Genomic DNA, 22,484 nt, shown 5'->3' on the forward strand with positions numbered 1-22,484 from the left:
GCTGCATCGAACTGAGAAAGAAATGCTGAATGCCCTTTTTATCAAGTAATGTTTTTGTTTTACATAAATTACAATGGTTCTGTTGTTGTTATTGTTGTTGTAGCAGCATAAACATTCCCCATATTTACATGCGGGGATTGCTACTGGAGTGACATTCCTTGGCCGGATATAAATCCGGGTCGTTTCGGTAACGTGGAAACGTCGTGGAAACGACAATGGTTCTGTTCCTTTTGCTCTGTGCCATCTGATTGGTGCTGATGGGTGGCGGCATACGGCGATCTTTACTCTTACATATATGAATTATATTAAAAGTAAGGATATACAGTAAATTCTAACTATAAAATAAAGCAGTTTCACATACATACAATTTATAAAAAAAAATGCGAGAGTAAATTTAAAGTAATAAACTTAGAATTTTCTATTGCAAGCTTAAAATTAGGCTCAATTAAAAATACATAAATGTTTATATAAACGATGTAGGCGATCGTAGGTCAAGTTTTTGAAATTATAAGCGTGAAACATTTATAGCAAGGGATTATAGTAAGGAATAAACTAGTGTTGGGATTCTGAAATACGCCAAGGATGATTTTCAACCACAAAACTTGCTAAACGAATAAATAATGAATTTCAAAATATGGAAAAAGAAATTGACAATTTTTTTTATGTTTATGCTATGCATATTCGTACTTGTATTGACTCATTTCACATCTTCTTTTTCAGAATCCCATAGTAGTTCGGTGAAAGGACGGATGGGGAATGGATGTAATAAAAAGCGTGTCATACATAGCCGCCAGGCGTTTCGAAACGACGAAAAAGATAGCGGAGCGTATAAGTACATGAAAGTATGCTTGTATGAAATTCAAGAGAGACGTTGCTTTACAATGTAACTCGATCAAGATATTTGTTGGATACTTCTACGAAGTAGTCAATTGTAATTTGTTTCAGATGGCATAAGGCAGAAAAGCTAATGAGAGAAAAATTATCTATGATTTTAGTTGCAAAGCTAAGAATGTATGGAGAGTAACAATTCATGGAAATTAATTTTTTTTTTTACGTTGGAAGCTGTCATCTAAAACAAGTGGAACAATTTTTACATTGAATTAAAGTTTGCATTTTGGTTAGATTCAAGTTGCTGCAGCCGAAAATATCGAGAGAGCTACTTATTACTATTACAAAACAAAAAAAGCATAAAAAATATATTTTTATAATCGATGCAACCGTTTCTGACAAACTTTTTAAATTCCAGCCAAATTAAAAATCGAAGGAAGGAAGTTTATGAAAAGCATGTCAGTAAGCATATTTTGTACAATAACATAAATATAATTGTTCCATTAGATTTTTTTTCTTACTTTTACAACTTAATCTATTATATGCCTATTAGAAAGCTATATTTGTATGCAAACCGAGCAAAAATTTGGTAATAAATGAACTAAAGTTGTTTTCGCGGTTGCCCTATCGGTTTTTAAACTTGCCGAGCTACTTAATAAGGTAACGTCAATCGACAATAATGCACTTTGAACCTGCTGCTATGGTACACACATACATACATATAAGTATATTGAGCTTAATTATATAGGGAATGAGAAATGTAGGAGGGTAATAGAGTAGTCGGTGGTTGGGAAAGGAGAAGTTAAGCTTAGTTAGGGATGATAGGAGGAAAGATAAATATATGAAAGTTATAGAACTACATATTTACTAGCTTTACAAACTTAAAATTTATGCAAATATTCTTGTTGTTTTTCTACTCCATTTACGGTTTTGTTATCCTTGTTGATGTTGGCATTTTTCCTTTTGTTTTTGTTGGTCTTTATGTATGATGTACTGTTTTTGTTTGTTTCCTTTTATTGCAACTTGGTGTATGGTGGTATGTTTGTATGTATGTAAATGTGAGTGTGCGCATGCCTATTTGTTAGTATGAATAACTACTTGTCTAACTGCATGTATGTATGTCGATTTGTTGCTTGGTTGTTGTTGTTTTTGTTGTTGTTGTCACTTAGTTACACTAAAAATGTGGTCGTGGTTGTTGTTGCAGCTACTGCTTTTGAATGCTCAGCGTTCCTTGCTATTGTTGTTATACTATTTAGCTGCCGGATTTTTATTGCTACCGTCGGCTGATCAGCCCATTGGGTGGCGCTTGCTGTCCCGCCGTATACATCAATTCCAATTCGACCAGCAGAGGAAAATGATCCGATGGTATATGCGGATGCGGACAGCCAACCACCTTATTTTCACGCAACCAATCATTCGAGATGGGACCCAACAAACCGAGCGGCACCATACCAGTTTTCGTATAGAAGATATAGTCGATTATGCCCTTGAAATCGAATGTGTAATTTGTGTGCGGCATTATGTCTTCACTGTAGGCGGAGGCCAACTTAAATGAATGCGTAAATTCGTTGGTGTCATTTGAAAGTAGACGTTGCAGGCACGATTTATAGCCCATGTCCTTGAAGTCCTGATGGTCCATTACTACACGCCCTTTACCAAGGAACTCGATTACACCTGAATCGGGTAAAGAATTGAAATCTCCACACAACAAGAGTTGAACGCTACTCGAGTCACTCTTATGGCCAGGCCTAAAGCTATGACTCGCCTCGTCGATGATTCTCTTCAGTTCATTGCTCAACATCATCGTCTGAATGAGTTTAACATCGCAGAATTCGGGATCCCAGTGAATGTGCGCAGTGCAAACGAGTAACGGTTGAGAAAGTTGTGCCATTTCCGTCATCGGATCCCAGGCAGTCTCCTTCACTTTCAGCAGCGCTGCCAAACCGATGTTGTCCTTCGGCATTACACGATTTAACATGTTATCTGAACCCTCAGCGTTAGCCATAGCCAATTGATTGAATTCGATTAAATGTTCTTTAATCAACGTGAACCTGAGTCGGGTGAAAAAAGTAGAAAACGTAGTTATTATTACTTGGCATTGCATACATGAAGGATAGAGTAAATAGCTTCTAGTGATATGTACATACATTCATACATATTTGCATTACTACCATTGGGTTGGCCTAGCTATTAAGCATCAAATTAGATAAAATATTTTAATTTTGTTTTAATAGCCATCGCCCATGGTGAAAATATTTTCAGATGATCGTTGACGTAATAGGGGTCAGGACACCGGTTTGTTTATGAAAAATCTAAGATTGTTTTGGTGGTATACGAAAAAATCAACACAGTATCCGCTTATGCTGCTTAGTTGCCATCTGAACGACTGATTGGGCGGGTACATGAATATGTTCAATTTGAGTTATTTATATTTTAATAAGTAAGATATTTGTCTATTATGATCATTCCAATATTCGCTTTGTCAGTGTGTAGGGAAACACACACAATCAACAATACGAAGTTGTGAAGGACTTTGTCTACCTTGGGACCAGCATTAACAACAGAAATGACGTCAGCTTGGAGATCAAACGGAGAATAACTCTTGCCAAGAGATGTTACTTTGAGCTAAGTGGGCAATTGAGAAGTAGAGCTCTCTCTCGAAGGACCAAACTGACACTACAAAACGTTCATCATTCCCCTCTTGCTATATGGCGTGGAAGCATGGACGATGTGAACAGAAGATGAGAAAATTTTGGGAGCGTTCAAGAGCAAAAATTCTAGGTAAGATCTTTGGCACCCCCCACATTTGTGAGGAGTACCGCGTGCGATGGAACAGCATACAGCCCGCTGCTATAGGGACATGAACATAGTTAAGGCTTGTTCATGCCATTAAAGAACACGCTCCAGTTAGGCGAATCTACGGCATGGTACCTTAAAAAGGCAGACGAGGAATAGGAAGGCCACATCTGCGTTGGAAAGACCAAGTGCTGTAGGACCTCTCAGCACTCGAGATTTCCAACTGGACCAGCAAGCTCAGGGCAGAAACTGCTGGCGTGCTATATTTTAGATTTGGCCAAAACTGGCAAACGGCTGTAGGGCCACATAAAGAAGAAAAGCACAAACTGAAGTAAAATGCATAAAAAGAGATTTACGTGCTGTTACGGCGCAGTACCTTCCAGCCGCAGATATCCATGAGCGAATTGAAACTATTACTTGGAATCTACTGAACACAGCTGATGCGTTTGAGCCAATTTGAGGAATTAAATAAAAATGCAAAGAAACCAGGACAACACCTGATAACCTGATTTCCTAATAATATCCGATTACCGGTTATAGATTGCTAATATATATTTTGAAATGCTAAAATCTGAAATCTTAACTCGACCGCCATATTCACCAGACATTGCGCCTGCTGTTCTAAAATAGGCGAATTAATTTAGTAGTTGGTATTTTACAGAAAGAGAAGATTTGGTTAATTATGGATAGTCTCAAAAAATTAAAAAAAAAAATCGAGCAGAATGTAAGAACTATCGGCAGATGGATAAAAGTAGTGACGAAGTGGACAATACAATAATTGCATTTGCGTTTCCGGAATATACGCTAAAATTTACAAAAAAAAAATTAAGTTTTTAAATTTAGTTAAAACGTATTTCTGTTTTTGTCAGTATAAATATAATATGTACAGTTTGTCAAGAAAATGTTTTTACAAGCAAAAAAACCAAACCAGCAGCCTGTGGAGTAGCACCAACCAAACATCAATGCAAACGGAAGTCCTGAAAAGGAAATGGGGCTGGCTTAGACACGTTCTTACCTGGAATTTCAAAATTAAAAAAGTATTTTTTACATCCACAACTTAATTCTTTGCCTTTAGTACAACTAGATAATTTAGCCGCTGCACCTGCGCGCTCGACGCCGAAATGTAACTTTTAGCTTTATCGCTGCGGCGTGGGCTGTTAACGGTGCTTATTCGAAATTCATTGGAATCGAGAAATTTGAGCATCCCCACATAAAGCATAGTTTGTAAAAACATTTTATGGACATTGACTTAAGTGGCTCATTTCGATTTGTTCGTTATTTTTAAATTCTATTTATGAAAGCTCATGCCTTAAATAAATGATGTAAAAAAAATTAAAACGATTTTAACTACTTAGTTGCATTTTGTTTCTAACAGGAAATTCAAAAAGAACATTTTTGAGTTTGTAAAAACATTTTCTTGAAAAACCTTTATACCTATGTACATACATATGTACACTACAGTTTTTATACTTACTTTGCACCTCGAAAGAAAATAGCGCAACCGTCCACAAATTTACGTTCCATATCCGACATAGTCTTGGCACGTGATTTCGGCGAGAAAATGCCCTCATAGCCGTCTGCCTTCAGCTCGGGTAGAAAGAAATTGTAAAACTGATCTGTCTCGATTTCCTGCAGACTGATGATATCCGCCGAATAGTGGCGGATTTCGTCAAGTATCGCCTTTTTCCTATACTCCCAACTTAAGGCCCATGACGGACAATATCCGTACATCTGTCGTGTGGCGTATTTGTCACACAAAACATTGTAACACATAACTGTAAAGATGCCTAAAATAAAGCAGCACAAATGTTCTTTAGAATTTGCACAAAATTTTACGAAAATTTAAACTTACAAGCTGGTCTCGATTTGTTCGGCTTTGCTAATGGTATCCATGGGCGTTGTGGCGGAGGTGTTATGGAAACTGAAAATAGAAGAAAAAATAGATTCATTAATTTATTTAATAATTTGTATTATTTGTTATTTAAGTGAATATTTAAAATATTTAAATTGAATATTTAAAAATGAGGCCAAGGTAGCGAGATGGGTTTGTGCGTGACTACCATTCGGTAAGTAGGAAGGTAAGTTCGAAGCCCACAATGGGCATGAAACACCAAAGGATTTACTTGTTTTTGTAGATAAGTATGTAGAATTGACCACTAGCTCTTCCTTTATGCTTTGGAAAAGCGATTCATAGCAAAGCCTTTAAACAGAATCTTATTAATTTCAAATGTATCTTTATTTTTACTTAGGGAGGCATAAGTAAATCGAATACTTTAAAGCCGTTTATGTCTATATTTTGTTCTTTTTTTTAATTATGACGCTGAGGAGCGATATCCATATACAAGGTGGCGCAAAACTAATTACTCTATCGGAAGATTTATAATTTTTTCAAATGACGTCATATGTCAATCATATTTGACACTTGTGAACCAGACAGATGCATTAAACAAACATACAAGTAATGGAGCGCGTAAAGGTCAAAATCATTTAAATAAAATATTTCCATCACTCAAAATCATTTTTTTGTTTATATTTAGTAAAAATGTTTTTCAAAAACAAAATTGTACATAATTTTTTTTTAACGAAACGGAAAATTATTCGCCTGAAATTCTAATAACTCATACAGTCAAAATCAGTTACAAGCCATATAAGCCATACTACCTCAAAATGCAAAAATATGGAACTACTTCTTTTTCTGAAACCAGCAAACTAAATAAAGTCAAAGATTCAGTTAATGTTTAAACAGGCTTCATTGTAGTAATAAGTCGAAGGTGGTAGCATCACATAATTTTTATGTCAGCTTTCAAGTTTCCACACTCAGTAATCTACTTGTATGTATATCAGCTGACACTTTACGTTTTTAAAAAATTATATTAAGTAGTGAACGTAAGGAGAGATTTTTCAAAGTGAGGTTCGCTGTCCTAAAGAGTGTTAGATCGCCCAAACTATAGTCATTGACCAAGCAAGTGGGAAAGTTCTGCATATTGGAGCAGATTAAACTCATGTCTAGGTAGGGTTCTACTAGCCATTCACATACCCATTTACCCAAGATTGAATCCTACATCCCGCGACAAAATGATAGCGCATAAACATTTTGATCACTTCTAAATTTTTTTGAATATTCATTATATTTTTATAAAGTACAGTTCATTGACACCTTGACGGCGTTGCGAATCATCACTATATAAAAAAATTATATGGCGACAGTGCGAAATAGTCAAAGAAAACATTATAAAAAATCAACGGAATTTTTCAGCGCTTTGTTATACTAAAATTAAATTTTTCTAGAAATTCTAATTAAAACCTGTGGAATTGTGATGAAAAGTTGTATGGCATTTTTTTAGATTTTTGTGTATATGTAGTTTTAAAAGTGCATTTGTATGGCTTTTGTTAGACAATGGGCTACACTTTTATAAAAACATAAAGAAACTTCAATAAAAAAAAAACTGGTGAAAATGTTGGCTTACAGAGAATGGCAGAGGATATAAATCATAAAATGATTATTATATTCTTGAGTGTGGCATACCAGGTTTGTGTATAAATATAAACATACCCTTAATTTCTTTTCTTGTCCAGCGAAATTCCCGAACTAACTGATTTGGAAATTATTAAAAATTACTATTTGCATCAGACAAGCTGTGCGAGTTAAGGTATTATTATTACGTAGCAGTAAAGCAACGCAGCAACTTTTCAAGATCACTTTAACTCAAAAAGCCTCTTGTTCTTTTGATGCGCAGCAACTCCTCCTTTTGAACTTAGTTATGTTATGAGTATATTGGTAATAGCATCTTGACCGGGAATGACAAGCCTTTGAGTGTAGTTTGATTTGAGTGTACGTTAGGGTGTTCCGTTCGAGAAAGAACATCTAGACGTACACCATAGATGTACAAGCTCGACAGTGCAGACACTACTCCGAATCTTTTAGTTTTAATTTTTTTACTCTATAATACTTGGGCATAAATGCAATTTATTTCCATATCATGTAATTTTTTCCGACTCGTTATATCTATAAGTATATTATGTACATTGGCCGCCGTAGCCGAATGGGTTGGTGCGTGACTGCCATTCGGAATTCACAGAGAGAACGTAGGTTCGAATCTCGGTGAAACACCAAAATTAAGAAAAACATTTTTCTAATAGCGGTCGCCCCTCGGCAGGCAATGGCAAACCTCTGAGTGTACTATATTTCTGCCACGAAAAAGCTCCTCATAAAAAAATATCTGCCGTTTGGAGTCGGCTTAAAACTGTAGGTCCCTCCATTTGTGGAACAACATCAAGACGCACGCCACAAATAGGAGGAGGAGCTCGGCCAAACCCACAAAAAGGGTGTACGCGCCAATTATATATATATATATATATATATATATATATATTATATACTTACATGTATAATATTTATCATATTAGCGAGAGTTCCTATAGTCAAGTACGTGCAAACGTCTGTTTACATACATATGTAAAGGGTCTTTCAAAAGTGACGCCTAGATGTCAGTAGTGAATAATTCCTAGACGTAATAAATTTTTGACACCTGGATGTCACTGGCAACTTCAATAGTTGCTGATACATAAAAATTCAAAAACTATCCTTGCTATCTGGTCACCCTATACATACAATTTGGGGTTTTTTTTGTATAATTTAACTTTTATATTTTTATAATTTTAATTAACTGTGTGAGTTACCAATAAAAATAATTTATAAATTTAATTTTTATACAAACTGTTTAATTTCCTAAAAACACAAAAATAATATTAGTTTTAATTCGGACTCTCCAGTTATTCAGAAACGCTAGATATTCTAGTTGTCCGAATTTACGAGATATTACTAACACATACAAGTACGTACGCATGTGTCGGGTGTTTTTTCAACTGCATGAGAACTATCGATATCGATAACTATGATTTGACAGCTGAGAATGGCAATCTGTCTGTACATTTCTGTCCAGTCATCAAAATTATTTAATGTCAGAACAACGCTTTTAAATTGTGGAAATTTGCTTTGAAAAAACATCTTTTCGTCCATTTTACGTGCGATTTACATATGGCGGCATAATCAGTCTTTATTTCTTTGAAATGAAGAAGGAGCTGCCGTTACGGTGAATGGCGAACGCTATCGAGCCATGCTGACTACATTTTTGTTTATAAAAATTAATCAGCTAAATATCATCGACATTTGGTTCTAACAAGACGGCGCAACTTGTCATACAGAGAGCTTAACAATCGATTTATTGGATTGATCGCAGCCGCGACGGACATATACCGGATATCATATTCAAAAAATAAATACCACAAAATTTTCTGCCGGATTATAATAAAAAAATACATTCCAACAATATTCTTTTATCACTTTAAGATCTCAAGCCCTTAAAAAACACCCGCTGCATATCATTATTTGACGATCACCTGTTACAGACCTTGTTAGATATGAAAATAATTGATAATTGCACATTTCACTTTCTTTGATATAATTAAGTAGCCCGGAATTGGAAAGGTGGTGGGTAAATAGATTCGCTTTATTTCCACTAAGCACGCAACCGATTGCCCATGGAATATGTAATTATCACGTGTATACCCAGGTGTATGTGTGTATGTATGTACGAATAACACATTTTATTTGCTATTCTCTGCGCGAATCGCACGAATTTGTAGAGGGAATTAACTAAGCCGTCGGCGCCGTAAACACCACAGAAACACTTTAGATTGCACTGGATTTATTAATGTGCTTGTGATTATGGGTGTGTGTGTGATTAGTTGTGTTTGGGAGTATGCGTGTATGATATTGTTGGAAGGCAATGAGGAATTGCAAGCGCAATGGTGAAAGTGACCCACAAATTACTTCCGTGTAACTAACTAACTAAAAACAACAACAACAACAACAAGCAAGCAAATATCCACAGTATCGAAAATCCATATACAATCTAATAACTATGGATTTGACGCATGCGTCGTAAGCTGCTTGCTAATTAAAGTGAGTTGATTTGTTTGACTTCTTTCCCTTTAATAAAATAATACTTCGTAATAAAAAATACATCACTTTACATTTAAAAACTTAAATGTGGCAATTTGTTATTTGTTTAAATTAACATTCAAAAATCACGTTTTACGCCGCTTTTTTGTTACATTTATCACAGAAGAGACAAGGCTATGTTCCAGTTTCCTTTTTAAATATAAAATGACCACAATTCGATCAATGTGCGCACTTTTCTAAAAAAAAATATAAAAAGGCTCTGTTGAAGCAAAGAAAAAAGGTAACTATCAAATTCTATATATTCATAGAACGTTATCGGATTGATCTCATATTTTGGTCACATCTTCTCCCAAACTTGGCCATACACATAATTTTAGCTTCGAAAGTTAAAACCGATGCTCGCATTACAAGTCGACATCATCATTCCTTACATAAAATTACTATTATTCTTTCTTTAAACGCTGAAAAAATCCTATCAAGGTTATTTTATTGATAGATTAAGAAAGTTGCTTTGTATATTAAAAACTTTTTTTTTTATATTAAAATAAATATAGCAATAAATGTATTAAAAATTATATGACTTATAGGTCCGAGCAGCTACTAATCCTTTCGTATACAAGTTAGCTTTGTTTTTGTATTTTAAAACTAATAAATAAATAATAATACAGTATGTCGAATTGAAGCGTGACCGTAAAAATATTTAAATGTGCATCAGCAGCAAATATCTCAATAAGTCGAAAACTGGGTGCACGCTATACTGAAGTGAAAAACGTTGACGACTTACCCAGACGAGTCGGAAGTAATACCTCTCCAAAGCAGGATCAGAAGATCATTCGTTTGTTTGTGGCAAAGCCGAATTTATAGCTGCGTGAAACTGAAGCAGTTTTAAGTAAAAGTAATGGTAACGTATCCAAAGAAACGATTCGAGAACGTTTACGTACAGATAACCTCAAATTCAGAACCTGAATGTGATCTTCACGGTAAGCCGATGCCAACCCTATTGAAAATGTTTGGGCAACAGTTGATCAAAACCTCAAAGGAAAACAAATATGAACAGTTATATAGTCATCAAAGGAAATTCGGCTGATTTGGAATCTCCACAACTTGCGCAGAAATTAACACAAAATACGACTCGAAGAAGTGAAGCCATTATAGCTAATGGTAGTGATTGTACATTTTATTGAATATATTGCGTATAACAAATATTATAAGCCCATGCAATATGGCTTGTTAGAATTGAATTGGTCAAATAGTTTCTAAGTTGTGGTAGCTACGCTTTTCTTGGACAGACTGCTCCTAAACCAACACTCTGATTGAAAAGTATTGCATAAAGTTTTGTAAGAAAATCCATTTTTTATTAATTATTTTATAATTAACACGTGGACTGAAAAGTCTTGGGCCTAACACATAGAAGGCGCTAGTTTTATTGCATTTACCTTTTTCAGTTAGTACTAACCTTAAAAAGAGAGCTGTTAAACTTTCCTGATACTCTATTCATTATTTCGTGAGTTACCAAGAGTGACGCTTCTTTCGTATTTTCAAAACAATGGATCAAAAAGAAGTTCGTGTTTTAATTTTACACTGCTTCTTGATGGGAAAAAATACCGTTTAAGTGAAGCAATGGCTTGAAAAGTGTTATGGGGTCTCCGCTCCATCAGAAACAACAATAAAACGATGGTTTGCTGACTTCAAACGTAGTCGTAGAGATACCGATGACGCCAACCGATTAAATGACGAAACACGACCCTTGACCAATTGCGCTTGGGCCTGCACCACCCACTTTTTATTCAATCGAAAATTAACTTTTAAATTTCAATAGCAAATCGGGAGACGTTTGTATCGTAGACAACAGCCATGAATTTGAGTTGTTCAATTTAAAATGGAAATACATACATACATACATATGTATGTAAACTTCAGAGGTTTAACTCGTCAGCTCCAAGGGAAATGTGAAGGTGTATTGTTTTGTCTGGTTTCATAAAGTGTGCGCAACAAAGACACGGATGGGATTATGCATTTGAACATATGTATTTATGTAGCAATAAAGTGTGCGTAACAAAAAGTATCGTATGGGCCTATTTTCACACTTTTTCTTGCTTATTTTATTATATCATTTTTCTTGCTTTGTTTATTAAGTAAGTTTGTTTATTAGTACTTTTACGTTATTTATATTGATATTTCACGGTTTTCGTCGCAGTGGTCGGTGCTGTGCATTGAATGTTGCAACGAAACGGAAACACAAGGAATACCACAAATTAAGGAAGAGGAAGCTAAAGGTGTAAAAATTCCAAAATGAATGCGGTTAATTTTGCACTTTTCACATACAAAATAAACGGTTGGAATATTAAGCAACAAAAAAAAAAAAAACAACGTATTACTAATCTACTTCAATGGTTGGAAATTATCTGAGAAATTATTATTTCAGTTTTTACGATAATGTAAGTAATTATAGTTAACATACTTTAACAGCCGGTTTTTAATTATTTGTTAATTATTTCTGGTGGCTTAAATATTTATTGGGCAATAAGAACTTTGGTCTACAGAAATATATATTATATTACGTGGAGATTTCAATATGTTTCGTCGCGCATATTGTTTTTACAAGTCCCATTGGCTAAGTGAATTTCGTAAAAATACGTAACTCCGTATATAATATTTTTGGATAAATTATAACATCGTACCTCTGTTTACAAAAAATAAGTATTTTATATTTTGAATTAAAATAAAATGTTTGTGTAATTCTTTAAATTTTTCTGTGATAAGTGAAATTAGATACCCAGTTCAATATGTTTTGCTCGACGATGATTGTATCGTCCCCTTAGTATTAAAATAGCCTATAAATTTTTTGCTGTTTTGAGAAAATGAATTTTTAAACTTTTTGTCGAAAGTAGCTCTCACTCAAATCTCGTTATGTCTGTAAATATTTATTATTTTTTGACTGAGGTTTTGACCCACTTTGTTCAACTAGAATTTGACAAAATTTTGACCACATATAAAATCGACGATGGAGAATCCAAAAATTCAATAAAAAAATAATAGCCTATGAGCACATAGGCTATTGTTATACTAAGGGGACGGTATGTAATCACACATTTCCTTACTCATTCTCTCCTTACCTTCCCACCTATGTTCTTACAACTCTTCTTTACGTCTCTTAATTTGCTCCCTTCCTAACTGATATTTGTTTTAATGACATTATCTAAATCAATCTCTTTCTCTTTGTTACATAACAACAAAAAAAATATTAAAAATTCTTAATTTCAGCCGGTAGAAAATATATAAAAAAACTGCCAATCATTAGAGCGGATCGGTCGCCATACAATAGCAAAAACTTTGCAATTACGTCCTCTAGTTTCACAGCTTACTTTGAGAGGATTTTAGGCCCATAAAAATTTTGTACTTGGTGAGTCCTAAAAACAGCCAAAATCGAGTTCTCTTCATAACTCTTCCATTTATTGCTGCGATATTTCAAAAGTGACTTTACTATTATACCTTCTACTCAAATATGAACAAGACGTTATCAATAAAACGGTCCGCGGATGACATATGGCAAAAATAAATTTTTTGTTTTTTGGTAGGACTTTTATAAGCTTACATGGCAAATTTCAGCGTGATATGTCACATAGTTATTAAATTCGAAGAACACACTCGAGCTTGACTTGTTTACAGTAGCACAGAAAACAAACTATGTGACATATCACGCTGAAATTAGCCATGTAAGCTTATAACAGTCCTACCAAAAAACAAAAAATTTATTTTTGCCATATGTCATCCGCGGACGGTTTTATTGATAACGTCTCGTTCATATTTGAGCAGAAGTATATAATATATATATATTAGGCCGGGTCGATTTGTGGGGAGGCAAAAAAATCGCCCATTGCTCTGTGAAAATAATATTCTAGGTATCAAAATAAGAAACTTTGCCGAAGGAACCATACCTCTAAAACGAATTCTGATGCCCGCCAATTTGGGTCGAACTTTTAGTTTCTTTTGTAGGGAGGCAAACAAATCGCCCATTGCTCTGTGAAAATCATATTCTAGGTATCAAAATAAGAAACTTTGCCGAAGGAACCATACCTCTAAAACGAATTCTGATGTCCCCCAATTTGGATCGAACTTTTTAGTTTCTTTTCTATAACTCACTTAAATTAATTTTTTCATTTACATATGTTCTGACTAAATAAATTTCTTAAGAGAAAAAATAGATATTATTATAAATAAATAATAAATATTATTATAAATAAATAAAAATAAAGGAAAAACATAGCCATTTAGCTGATTTTTTCATGTAAAGGCCAAAAATGGTGATATTTGTCCCCATTTCAAAATATCACCATTAGAATTCGTTTTAGAGGTATGGTTCCTTCGACAAAGTTTCTTATTTTGATCCCTAGAATACGAGTTTCACAGAGCAATGAGCGATTTTTAAATCGACCCGCCCTAATATATATATAACTGGCGCGTACACCCTTTTTTGGGAGTTTGGCAGAGCTCCTGTTGATGTTGTTCCACAAATGGAGAGACCTACATTTTGGTATTTCACTGAGATTCGAACCGACGTTCTCTCTGTATTTTGAATGACAGTCACGCACCAACGGTTATTTTGACTTTATCTAATTATTACAGAGTGACCCATCTAACGTTTGGTATTTAATTCGGCCATAAATACAAAAGTATTTTTATTAATCATTTTTTTATTAGAAAGAGTACACCTTGCGTTTGAGGGAGCATCCAAGGTTAACAAAGCCTCTGCTCTTGGGGGCCCTTACGGGACATTGTCCGCTAGGAATGCATGCTGTTAGACTCGGCATACTTTGAGTTCTTCTCGCATTAGTTGTATTCTGTACTACGCCTGTGCTACGGAACCTTAATATGGACCATCTGGTGAACTTCATCAGTAGCAGGTAGCATCTCTTCTTTTTGATTGACGCAATAGCCGTTTAAGCGATTTTGGCCGAGTTTAACAAAGCGCGCTAGTCGTTTCTTTTTAGTGCTAACCGACGCCAGTTGGACACACCAAGTGAAGCCAAGTTCTACTCCACGTGATTTTTCCAACTCAGAGGAGACCTTTCTCTTCCCCTGCTACAAAAGCTGGTACTTCATTGAATTCTTTCAGACTCGAAGCGTTTGTATCCATTCTGATGACATGACCTGGAGCGGTTAACATAACCATAATTCAACTATCGCTCGGTCGTCACCCATAACTCCTTTCTTATCCTCTGTGACCTGGCCCGTTCTTTTCCCTCCTTTTTCCTTTGATGGTAGCACAGACGAATTCGACTTTTTCGCCCAAGAAATTCTCTCTTCCGATAACCATTTAACTTAACCTAACCTAACCTTTCGCTATTGAAAATGGAACACAATTTCCTTCAAATGACTTCAAGGGCTGACTTTACAGTAGCCCAATTCTCAATCGGTCCAGTTTTTCAGTACATTTTCGCGACCTTCGGCACTTATTTCATCAATGACAACTTCAACCCAATTTTTCAAATATTAGTTTAATACATATATAGTATTCAAATCGCTGCTTTTAGGCCGCCAATTAACATCACCGTCTTCGGCTCACTGTGTAGCACTTATCGCCGTCCCATTGAAACCAAAAGTCGTCTATGTCATTCTCTTTAATTTTAGAAAATAAAAAAATAAACCCGTAATGTGCAGTAGCACTCGGTATTGACTGTAACGGCGGCTTCTGACTTATTTCCCATAAAAATTATGCAATGAGGTAGCACCATAAAATAAATTCATCGGCTTCTTCATGACGACCCTCAAAGCGACGATTCTGCTTGCAAGCCTAGGTGAAAATGGGCGCCATATGAAAAAACTATTTTTTTTGTTCGATAAATATCCTAATCTGTAGCCAAGAGTTTTTCAGTTCATTTCGAACCGAAAACAAAAGGAAAATTTACTCATTTTATGAATTTCGTGCTACAAAATAAATATTTGATACATCGCAGATGTGAGATAAAAAAATCGTTGATTCAAATTTCAAGCGTTAGGTTGACCACCCGATATAACCGGTGTAAAGGGCTTATGCAAAACAACGAACTACAAATTTTTGACAAATACACAATTATATTTTAAATATGTGCATATATAACGATCCCGAATTCTGTTGAAACCCTTTAGCTGTACATGATCTGAATCTCGCTATTTAAAAGATCGAATAAAAAAATTATTAGCTACTTAACATGAAAATGGTATTTGATTTGCACTTAATGTTTCGTAACAACATCGACTGCTTCACGAAGAACATGTAATGAAGGAATCCGTAAACAAAAATGCTTGTATGTATGTAACGGGTGCTTTTTTTATTTATTTATTTTTTTTTTGTGCACATATTTTTTGAATTTGTGCTACATGGTGGCGCAAAATTAGTCCCTCTATCGGAAAATTTATAATCTTTGCAGATGGTCGTCGTACGTCAATCGTATTGACACTTGTGAACAAGACAGCTGCGGTATACAAACATAGATATAAGCAGTAGAGCGCTCAAAATTATTCAATTTTTATTTAGTAAAAAATTTATTCAGAAACCAAATTGGATGATTAATTTTGCACCACCATTACATACATATGTAATGAAGTCTCGAACCGAGTTAAACTAGAAGTGAGTCACATTGTAAGTTTTTCTTACCAAACGTGAACTTACACTTTAAAGAAAATACATTTTAACGATTCGTCAACATTGTTAAAAAATAATTACAGAAGTCTTTACTTACTTGGTCAATTGGTTTGTTGCGTCTAAAAAAACACCCATTACATATGTATGCATGTAATATGGCATTTGGATTAATAAAAATAAAAATTAATTACATCGTTTCAGGGTTATTTAAAAGCCATTAAAACGTTTTTTTTTCCGATAATGACATGATTGAGACCCACCAGCTGAAGCCCAAGCAACACATCAACTTTACAACAGAAACAAAAGCAAAAAGTCTACAGTCAAATCCGTTACTACTGGTTAATGAAAACTTAACAACAACTGCATACATTGACTAAACAAAAACAATAGGGGTATACAAAAGCGATGGCAAAGATTGCCACTGCGAAAAGGCCAACCACAAAGAGGGAGCTCAAATTAACTAAATCACAAATTCGTAAAAAGTGAAAGTTCTCCTCGCTGCCCGGCACCAAGCTTACATACTCATATATATATGAACAATAAACACATATAGAGGAAAATCCAATTGTAAACAGAAGTCATTGTTGCGTCGCGTCATCTTGGTGCAAATAAAAAACAAAAGGAAATAACAACAAAACGCAAAAACAGTGGTTCAATTCTATTCAAAATTTGATAGAAGAAATATACTGTACTGGAATCAATTTAATGACGATTTCGTTTCTCCCACAAAAAATTTTGCCTTTCCATTGCCCTCTACTTTTTTTCATATTCGACTCTAAAATAAGTGTGATTTGGCGAGGAAATTCTTACTTATAGAATGCGACACTCAACGTTGGCGAATTTTCTCTCTTGGGAATCTTTGTCAAGGCTGTTGGCGCTTTGTTAAACTCTTTTCAGAGTAGGGGAAAAACATGTCGTTTTACAGAGATGAATGCAACATTTAAAATCTTGTACACCGGTGAAGAGCAACCAACAGTCGGCGCACTCGCGATCCACCGGGTACGATGGCTGGGTCATGTCGTACGAATGGATACAAACGCTTCGGCTCTGGTAGTATTCGATGCGGTACCAGCTGGAAAGATCAAGTGGAGAAGGACTTGGTATGTCCAACTGGCGCCGTTTAGCACAAGAAAGAAACGACTGGCGCGCTTTGTTAAACTCGGCCAAAATCGCGTAAGCGGTTATCACGCCAATTAAGAAGAAGAAGAATTATTTTGCAATTTCAATTTTTTTGATAAAAAATATAGTTTATACTACAACCAGAACAATATAAAGCAAAGTTTCGAACTTCGTATAAAATTAAAAAAAAATTAGGAAAATGTTCATCAAAATTTTAAACTTTTTGTTCAGAATTTTTACAAAAATTTCGGGTACACAGTTTTATAGATCCTTGAATTTTGGTATAAAAAAGTGCAAGTTTCAAGTAGATCAAAAATTATACTGATTCTTCTTCAAATATTGATTATTGAAAATTTTTTTTTTTGTCGCGGTCTTGTTCATTTTCTGCATTTAACGCATACTCCACATTTGTATCTTATTATTTATTTTATTTATTTAGATTAATTACAAATAAAATTATAATTAATTAAGCACTAGCTGCCAGCCACATTTTTTTCATATGTAAGAAAACAACGCACACCGTCAGCAGACAATTTTTTTTTAAATAAGTCGCAATTTTGAAGCGAGAAAAATTATATAGACCTGCATTATCTTCCGAATACTGATTTATATATATAATATATATGTATATATATATCTATATATCCTAAAAAGGGAATCAAAATCACAAGCACATCAGAGTGTGCATTGGATTTTTTCAGTTACACTTAAAATTTGATTGGATACGCTGCATCGGCCCTGTTCATCAGATGATTGGTCAAATAGAGGTCAGGCTATAATAACATTTACCTGACAGATAATTATACTTACACAATAAGTGCCCAATAATTATTGCATCAGTTTCATATTTTTGTAAAAACTACTCTTTCGGGTTTAAGTTTCTGTTATCAACAGGCAACCAAGTGTTTGCACTGAATTAAGCCGGCAAAGAGCAAAGTTATACTAATTGGCCAGGCATACATTGCTACATATTTACATACGCGTAATGGTTATAAAAATGCTGACTAAGCAAACGAAAAGTGAAACACGCAACGACTCGTAAATACAAGCCAGAATCAGCTGACGAGCGATTGGTGGGTATCTCCTTGTAGACTTGTGTTTGTGTAACTGTGCTTCTTCCACTTCCACTTCGTTGACTCCTTCGCTCGATTGGGGTTTTAATCGAGTATGTTGTTGTATTGCGTTGGTTGAACACTGAATGATCGTAAAAGAAAGTGAAACTACTACTTCATTGGCTTCTCCTATAAACTACACAACTCTACAACCATACAAACAAGTGTATGCATGCATATTTTGCCTTGTTTGCATATGTTGTTGGCGGTTATGAGACTGTAAAAGTGGGAGCGCTTGTCTGTTAATTTGTTTGTTTGTGTGTTTGCTTGTGGACTTTAAAGTTATCTATTGTGTTGGCGTTTCTTTTTTCACGTCTTGCGCACAACAATGAGATAACTCTGACCATCCAAATTAATCAACAAATTAAATATATTTTTAAAATAAATGCAATTTCTACATACATACATAAATACATTTATAACATGTCCGTGGCATTGCCATGTCATGCTGCTCTGTCGATTGAACGATTTTGGTCAAGAAGTCACCAATGAAATAAGGCAGCGCAACGAGAGGTGGTGGGAGGTACACGCTTACGGAGCGCTGTTGCTACTGTTGCACAGTTTTACTATGAAACCAGTTAAACTGCATTTTTATGCACATTTTCATTTACACGCAAAACCGCTTACTTGCCAAAAGTTGAGATGCAGAATGTTGCACTTTGCAGAGCCATAACTGCATATGGCAGCGCCGGCGACAGCACCAACAACATATATAAATACATATAAAAGCAAAAATAACACCGGTTTGACTAGTGGGCAGGTTGGCGATACGCGCCTGCTTGCATAGTCGGGGGCAGCGATGCCAAACTGCACTACATCGCCACCACCGCTGACAGCATCATCGTCGTCACCATTACCATTACCATCAGCAACATCAACATCAACTGCCGCTCCAGCTACTCCGCCAACAGCTGCAAACACAGGCCAGCAACATGGCGGCAACGTATCCAGCAAATACATGCGTATGTATGTGTATGCTAACATTTGAAATCGTTGATTGTTTTTGCCATTTGTGAGTTTATCGCTTTTCTTGTTAATTTATTTTTGTCACTTTTTTCTGTCGATAATTAAAACGAACAGGTTCTCAAGCATATACGATTTTACAATATTTTCCCAGTAGAATCTGAAACGCGCAAAGCAAAGAATAGAAGAGTGTTCCTTTTGACATCCGTTATGGAACAGCTCTGATTGTATAAGTAGTTTATGGGGTCCCAAACCAATCATTGAATCACGAAATTTTATTGAAATTTCGTATGTTGAAATTTTAGTGAGTTATTGTGAGTATGTCTGGGAAGGCTTATGAGCTCGTTTACACCCGCTTGGTGGCGCTGTGGTCGAGATATTACGAAAAATCGTATTTATGTCCCGATTTGGTCCATACTGGGGATATGTCTAGACTACTTAAAAAGAAATATTTTTGAAAAAATGGCTTTGTATATTTAGACTGTAGACTATCGCAAAACTGCAAAGCAATGTGTGATATGAGAAGAGCAGTGTTAAGGATATATTCCTATCCGTGCTAGGGAGTAGAAACTTCATAAAATTACTTTTTGCACATACTGAACTATAACGCCTACGAGGGTTGCCTTTTATATTTTGCGCCTTTGCAACACTACGTGTTATGAGCTGTAGTTCGATATTTTTATCGAACAAATTGGTATTTTTTAGCAAAAACTTACGTTATAACGTTTTTACTTACGAGCTTTATTTGTTCTTTTTTCAGTGAGTTCAAAAACTCATCTCGCCCAAAAGATGGAGCTAACTCCGACGTGGATCATCGAGGCAGGAGTGTATTGATCAACTCACTTCGACGTTTTGCATTGGTACTGAGCTATTGTGAAACTAATCCTTGAAGGAGGAATTTCATTTTCACTGTCCCAAAACGGTTGTTGTGCCACGCATAGCACCGATTGATGACGCATGAACGTTATGTGATATATCGCGAGATAGAAGCATTCTTAGGCAGTAGTGGGACTAACATCAACTCGATATTGCATGAAGATTTGTTCTCGTTGCATACCACATAATTTGACAATTGCCCAAAAAGGACTCGTCAGTCGCGGTGGTCCATCGTAACAGGTGACGAATCTTTGATGTAGGTATGCGTATAAGCCGGAAACAAAACAGCAATCGATAGTGTAGGAGTTTTAAGATGAGCTTAATACAACAAAAGTTGTTTGCAGAAGGAGCACCTCAAAGCACTTGAATTTCGGAAAACTTGATTATGTTTTAACACAGTCAATTCTGAGCGATACACAACTATATGTTTGGCAGAAGTTTTCGGATAATTAAGGAAAACAAACCGCTGAAGAAGAATCATCTTTTACCAAGCTCTCTCCTTCACGAGCACTCACGTATTGGCTCACACAAGAAAGTTTTTGAGCACTCAAAAGTTCGAGTTAATGAGTCATCCGCCTTGCAACCCTGATTTGCCACCTAATAATTTCTTTTTATTCATGACAATCAAAAATAAAAGGCGAGGTCAACGTGTTTCAACGTCCCAAGACGCTGTTGAAGCCTTTAAACAGCTCGTTTTAGAGGTATCCACTTCAGAGTAGCAAAAGTGCCTTTAAAATTGGTTCAAGCGAATGCAGAAGTGTATTAACTTCCAAGAATAAATTTTGAAAAACAATAAAGCCATTTTCATTATTATTTAACTTGGTTTTCATTATTGGATGCAAAATATCAAGGGCAACCTTCGTCTAAGTACAAAACTACGCATACCGTTTCGATCTCAATAAAGTACCCAGCTCAAGCTCAAGAGAAAGTGTAATTAATTTCTCTTATGATGACATATAAAAAGAAGACTGCGGGATATTGTTAAGGAAATTTTGCATACAAAGGGATTCATCTTTGTGGAGGTTGCACAAAAAGCAATAGAAATCCGTCCATTAAAGCATTAGTTGAATTTTCGAATTGGTATAATACGGAATCGTCATAGCTATCGGCAAAGTTTTTGTAGCGCGGGCGTGGTTCCACATTCCTGAAGTCGATTTGACCGTATATTTTCATATGTAAATGAATCTGTAGGACTATAAAGTAGTTAAGAATTCAATTTTCAATTTATCGAAAAAGTGGAATACGACTTCTTTAAGAAAAAAGTAGAATTTTTTATTTACTCGCCTTCCTGGATCCTGCCATCTAAAAGGGAATACACAAGTTAACAAATTTATACAAAGAAGTTTAATAAGCAATGATGGCCAAAACTCAGTAAAACAGGCAAAGGAGCACAATCAGCTTACTCAAATGATGACCCCAAGTTCCACTGGGCTGCTTGTGCTTACACATATCAACATACATATATGCGTATTTATGTGTTATAAGGAGCTATGCGATTTTGAACAACCAACATTTGCCGTTACCAGCGCCGACATACGCATGCACTGTCGCCCAGTCGGCAACCAACATGTTGCAGAGTCAGAGTCACATTTCCGCTAAAACACAAGCCCTGTCACAGAGCCGCCGCCCGCACCACCACACCAGTGCATTGCAATCTTACTCATAGCCATATTGCGCAGGTGTTGTAATCTTCAGTTCGCTAGTTGATTTTATTGCCTGTCTTGTATTTGTATTCGACTTCGACGAAGCAAGAAAGCTAAACTAAATAAATTATCTATGTATGTAGTACCGAAAAGCAGCAACAGCAATATAATTTTATGTTGCTTTGTCTTTTTGATTTTTTCCCCTTATTGCGATGATTGTCGTAGGCGACACTTTCGGATGATCCACTTTTAAGTACTTTCACTAAGTCTCTACTCGCTTCAGTGGCAACTGGAATTGGTGTCGTTCGTTCCGTTTCGCGGCATGTTGTTGCTATTGTTGTTAAAGTTGCTATTTTGTGAATGCTTTGGTTGTTTCCAGTTACTTTTACAAACGCGTTTTTTGTTTTTTAAGTAAAACAATAAAATCAAATTGCCATGTAAATTGACGGAAGTATTGGCGAATACTTTTCGTTTGGTATGAATATTTATAAAGTTGTATATGAAAAGTTACTCTAACAGAAAATAAATTGCATTTTAAATATGTGTGTACACCATTA

At 35.4% G+C, this 22,484-nt stretch overlaps 1 protein-coding gene across 4 annotated transcripts in view; it reads right to left on the bottom strand.

The window, feature by feature from the left end:
• Positions 1 to 2,015: 2,015 nt before the first annotated feature.
• The window catches only part of LOC129235667 (CCR4-NOT transcription complex subunit 6-like), an 83,540-nt gene continuing 63,071 nt past the window's right edge, over positions 2,016 to 22,484 (bottom strand). For 3 of the 4 annotated variants that reach the window (XM_054869631.1, XM_054869632.1, XM_054869630.1), the window contains exons 6-8: positions 5,477 to 5,545; positions 5,099 to 5,411; positions 2,016 to 2,879 (exon numbers count right to left, since the gene is read on the bottom strand). In XM_054869631.1, coding sequence (XP_054725606.1) covers positions 2,102 to 2,879; positions 5,099 to 5,411; positions 5,477 to 5,545 — 1,160 coding nt within the window. In that variant the 3' untranslated portion in view covers positions 2,016 to 2,101. Of the gene's footprint in view, positions 2,880 to 5,098; positions 5,412 to 5,476; positions 5,546 to 18,143; positions 18,255 to 22,484 lie in introns of those variants that run through there. The other variant, XM_054869633.1, reaches the window with a different exon arrangement.

This window comes from Anastrepha obliqua, chromosome 1 (genome assembly GCF_027943255.1).
Source record: "Anastrepha obliqua isolate idAnaObli1 chromosome 1, idAnaObli1_1.0, whole genome shotgun sequence".
Lineage (NCBI taxonomy): Eukaryota > Metazoa > Arthropoda > Insecta > Diptera > Tephritidae > Anastrepha > Anastrepha obliqua.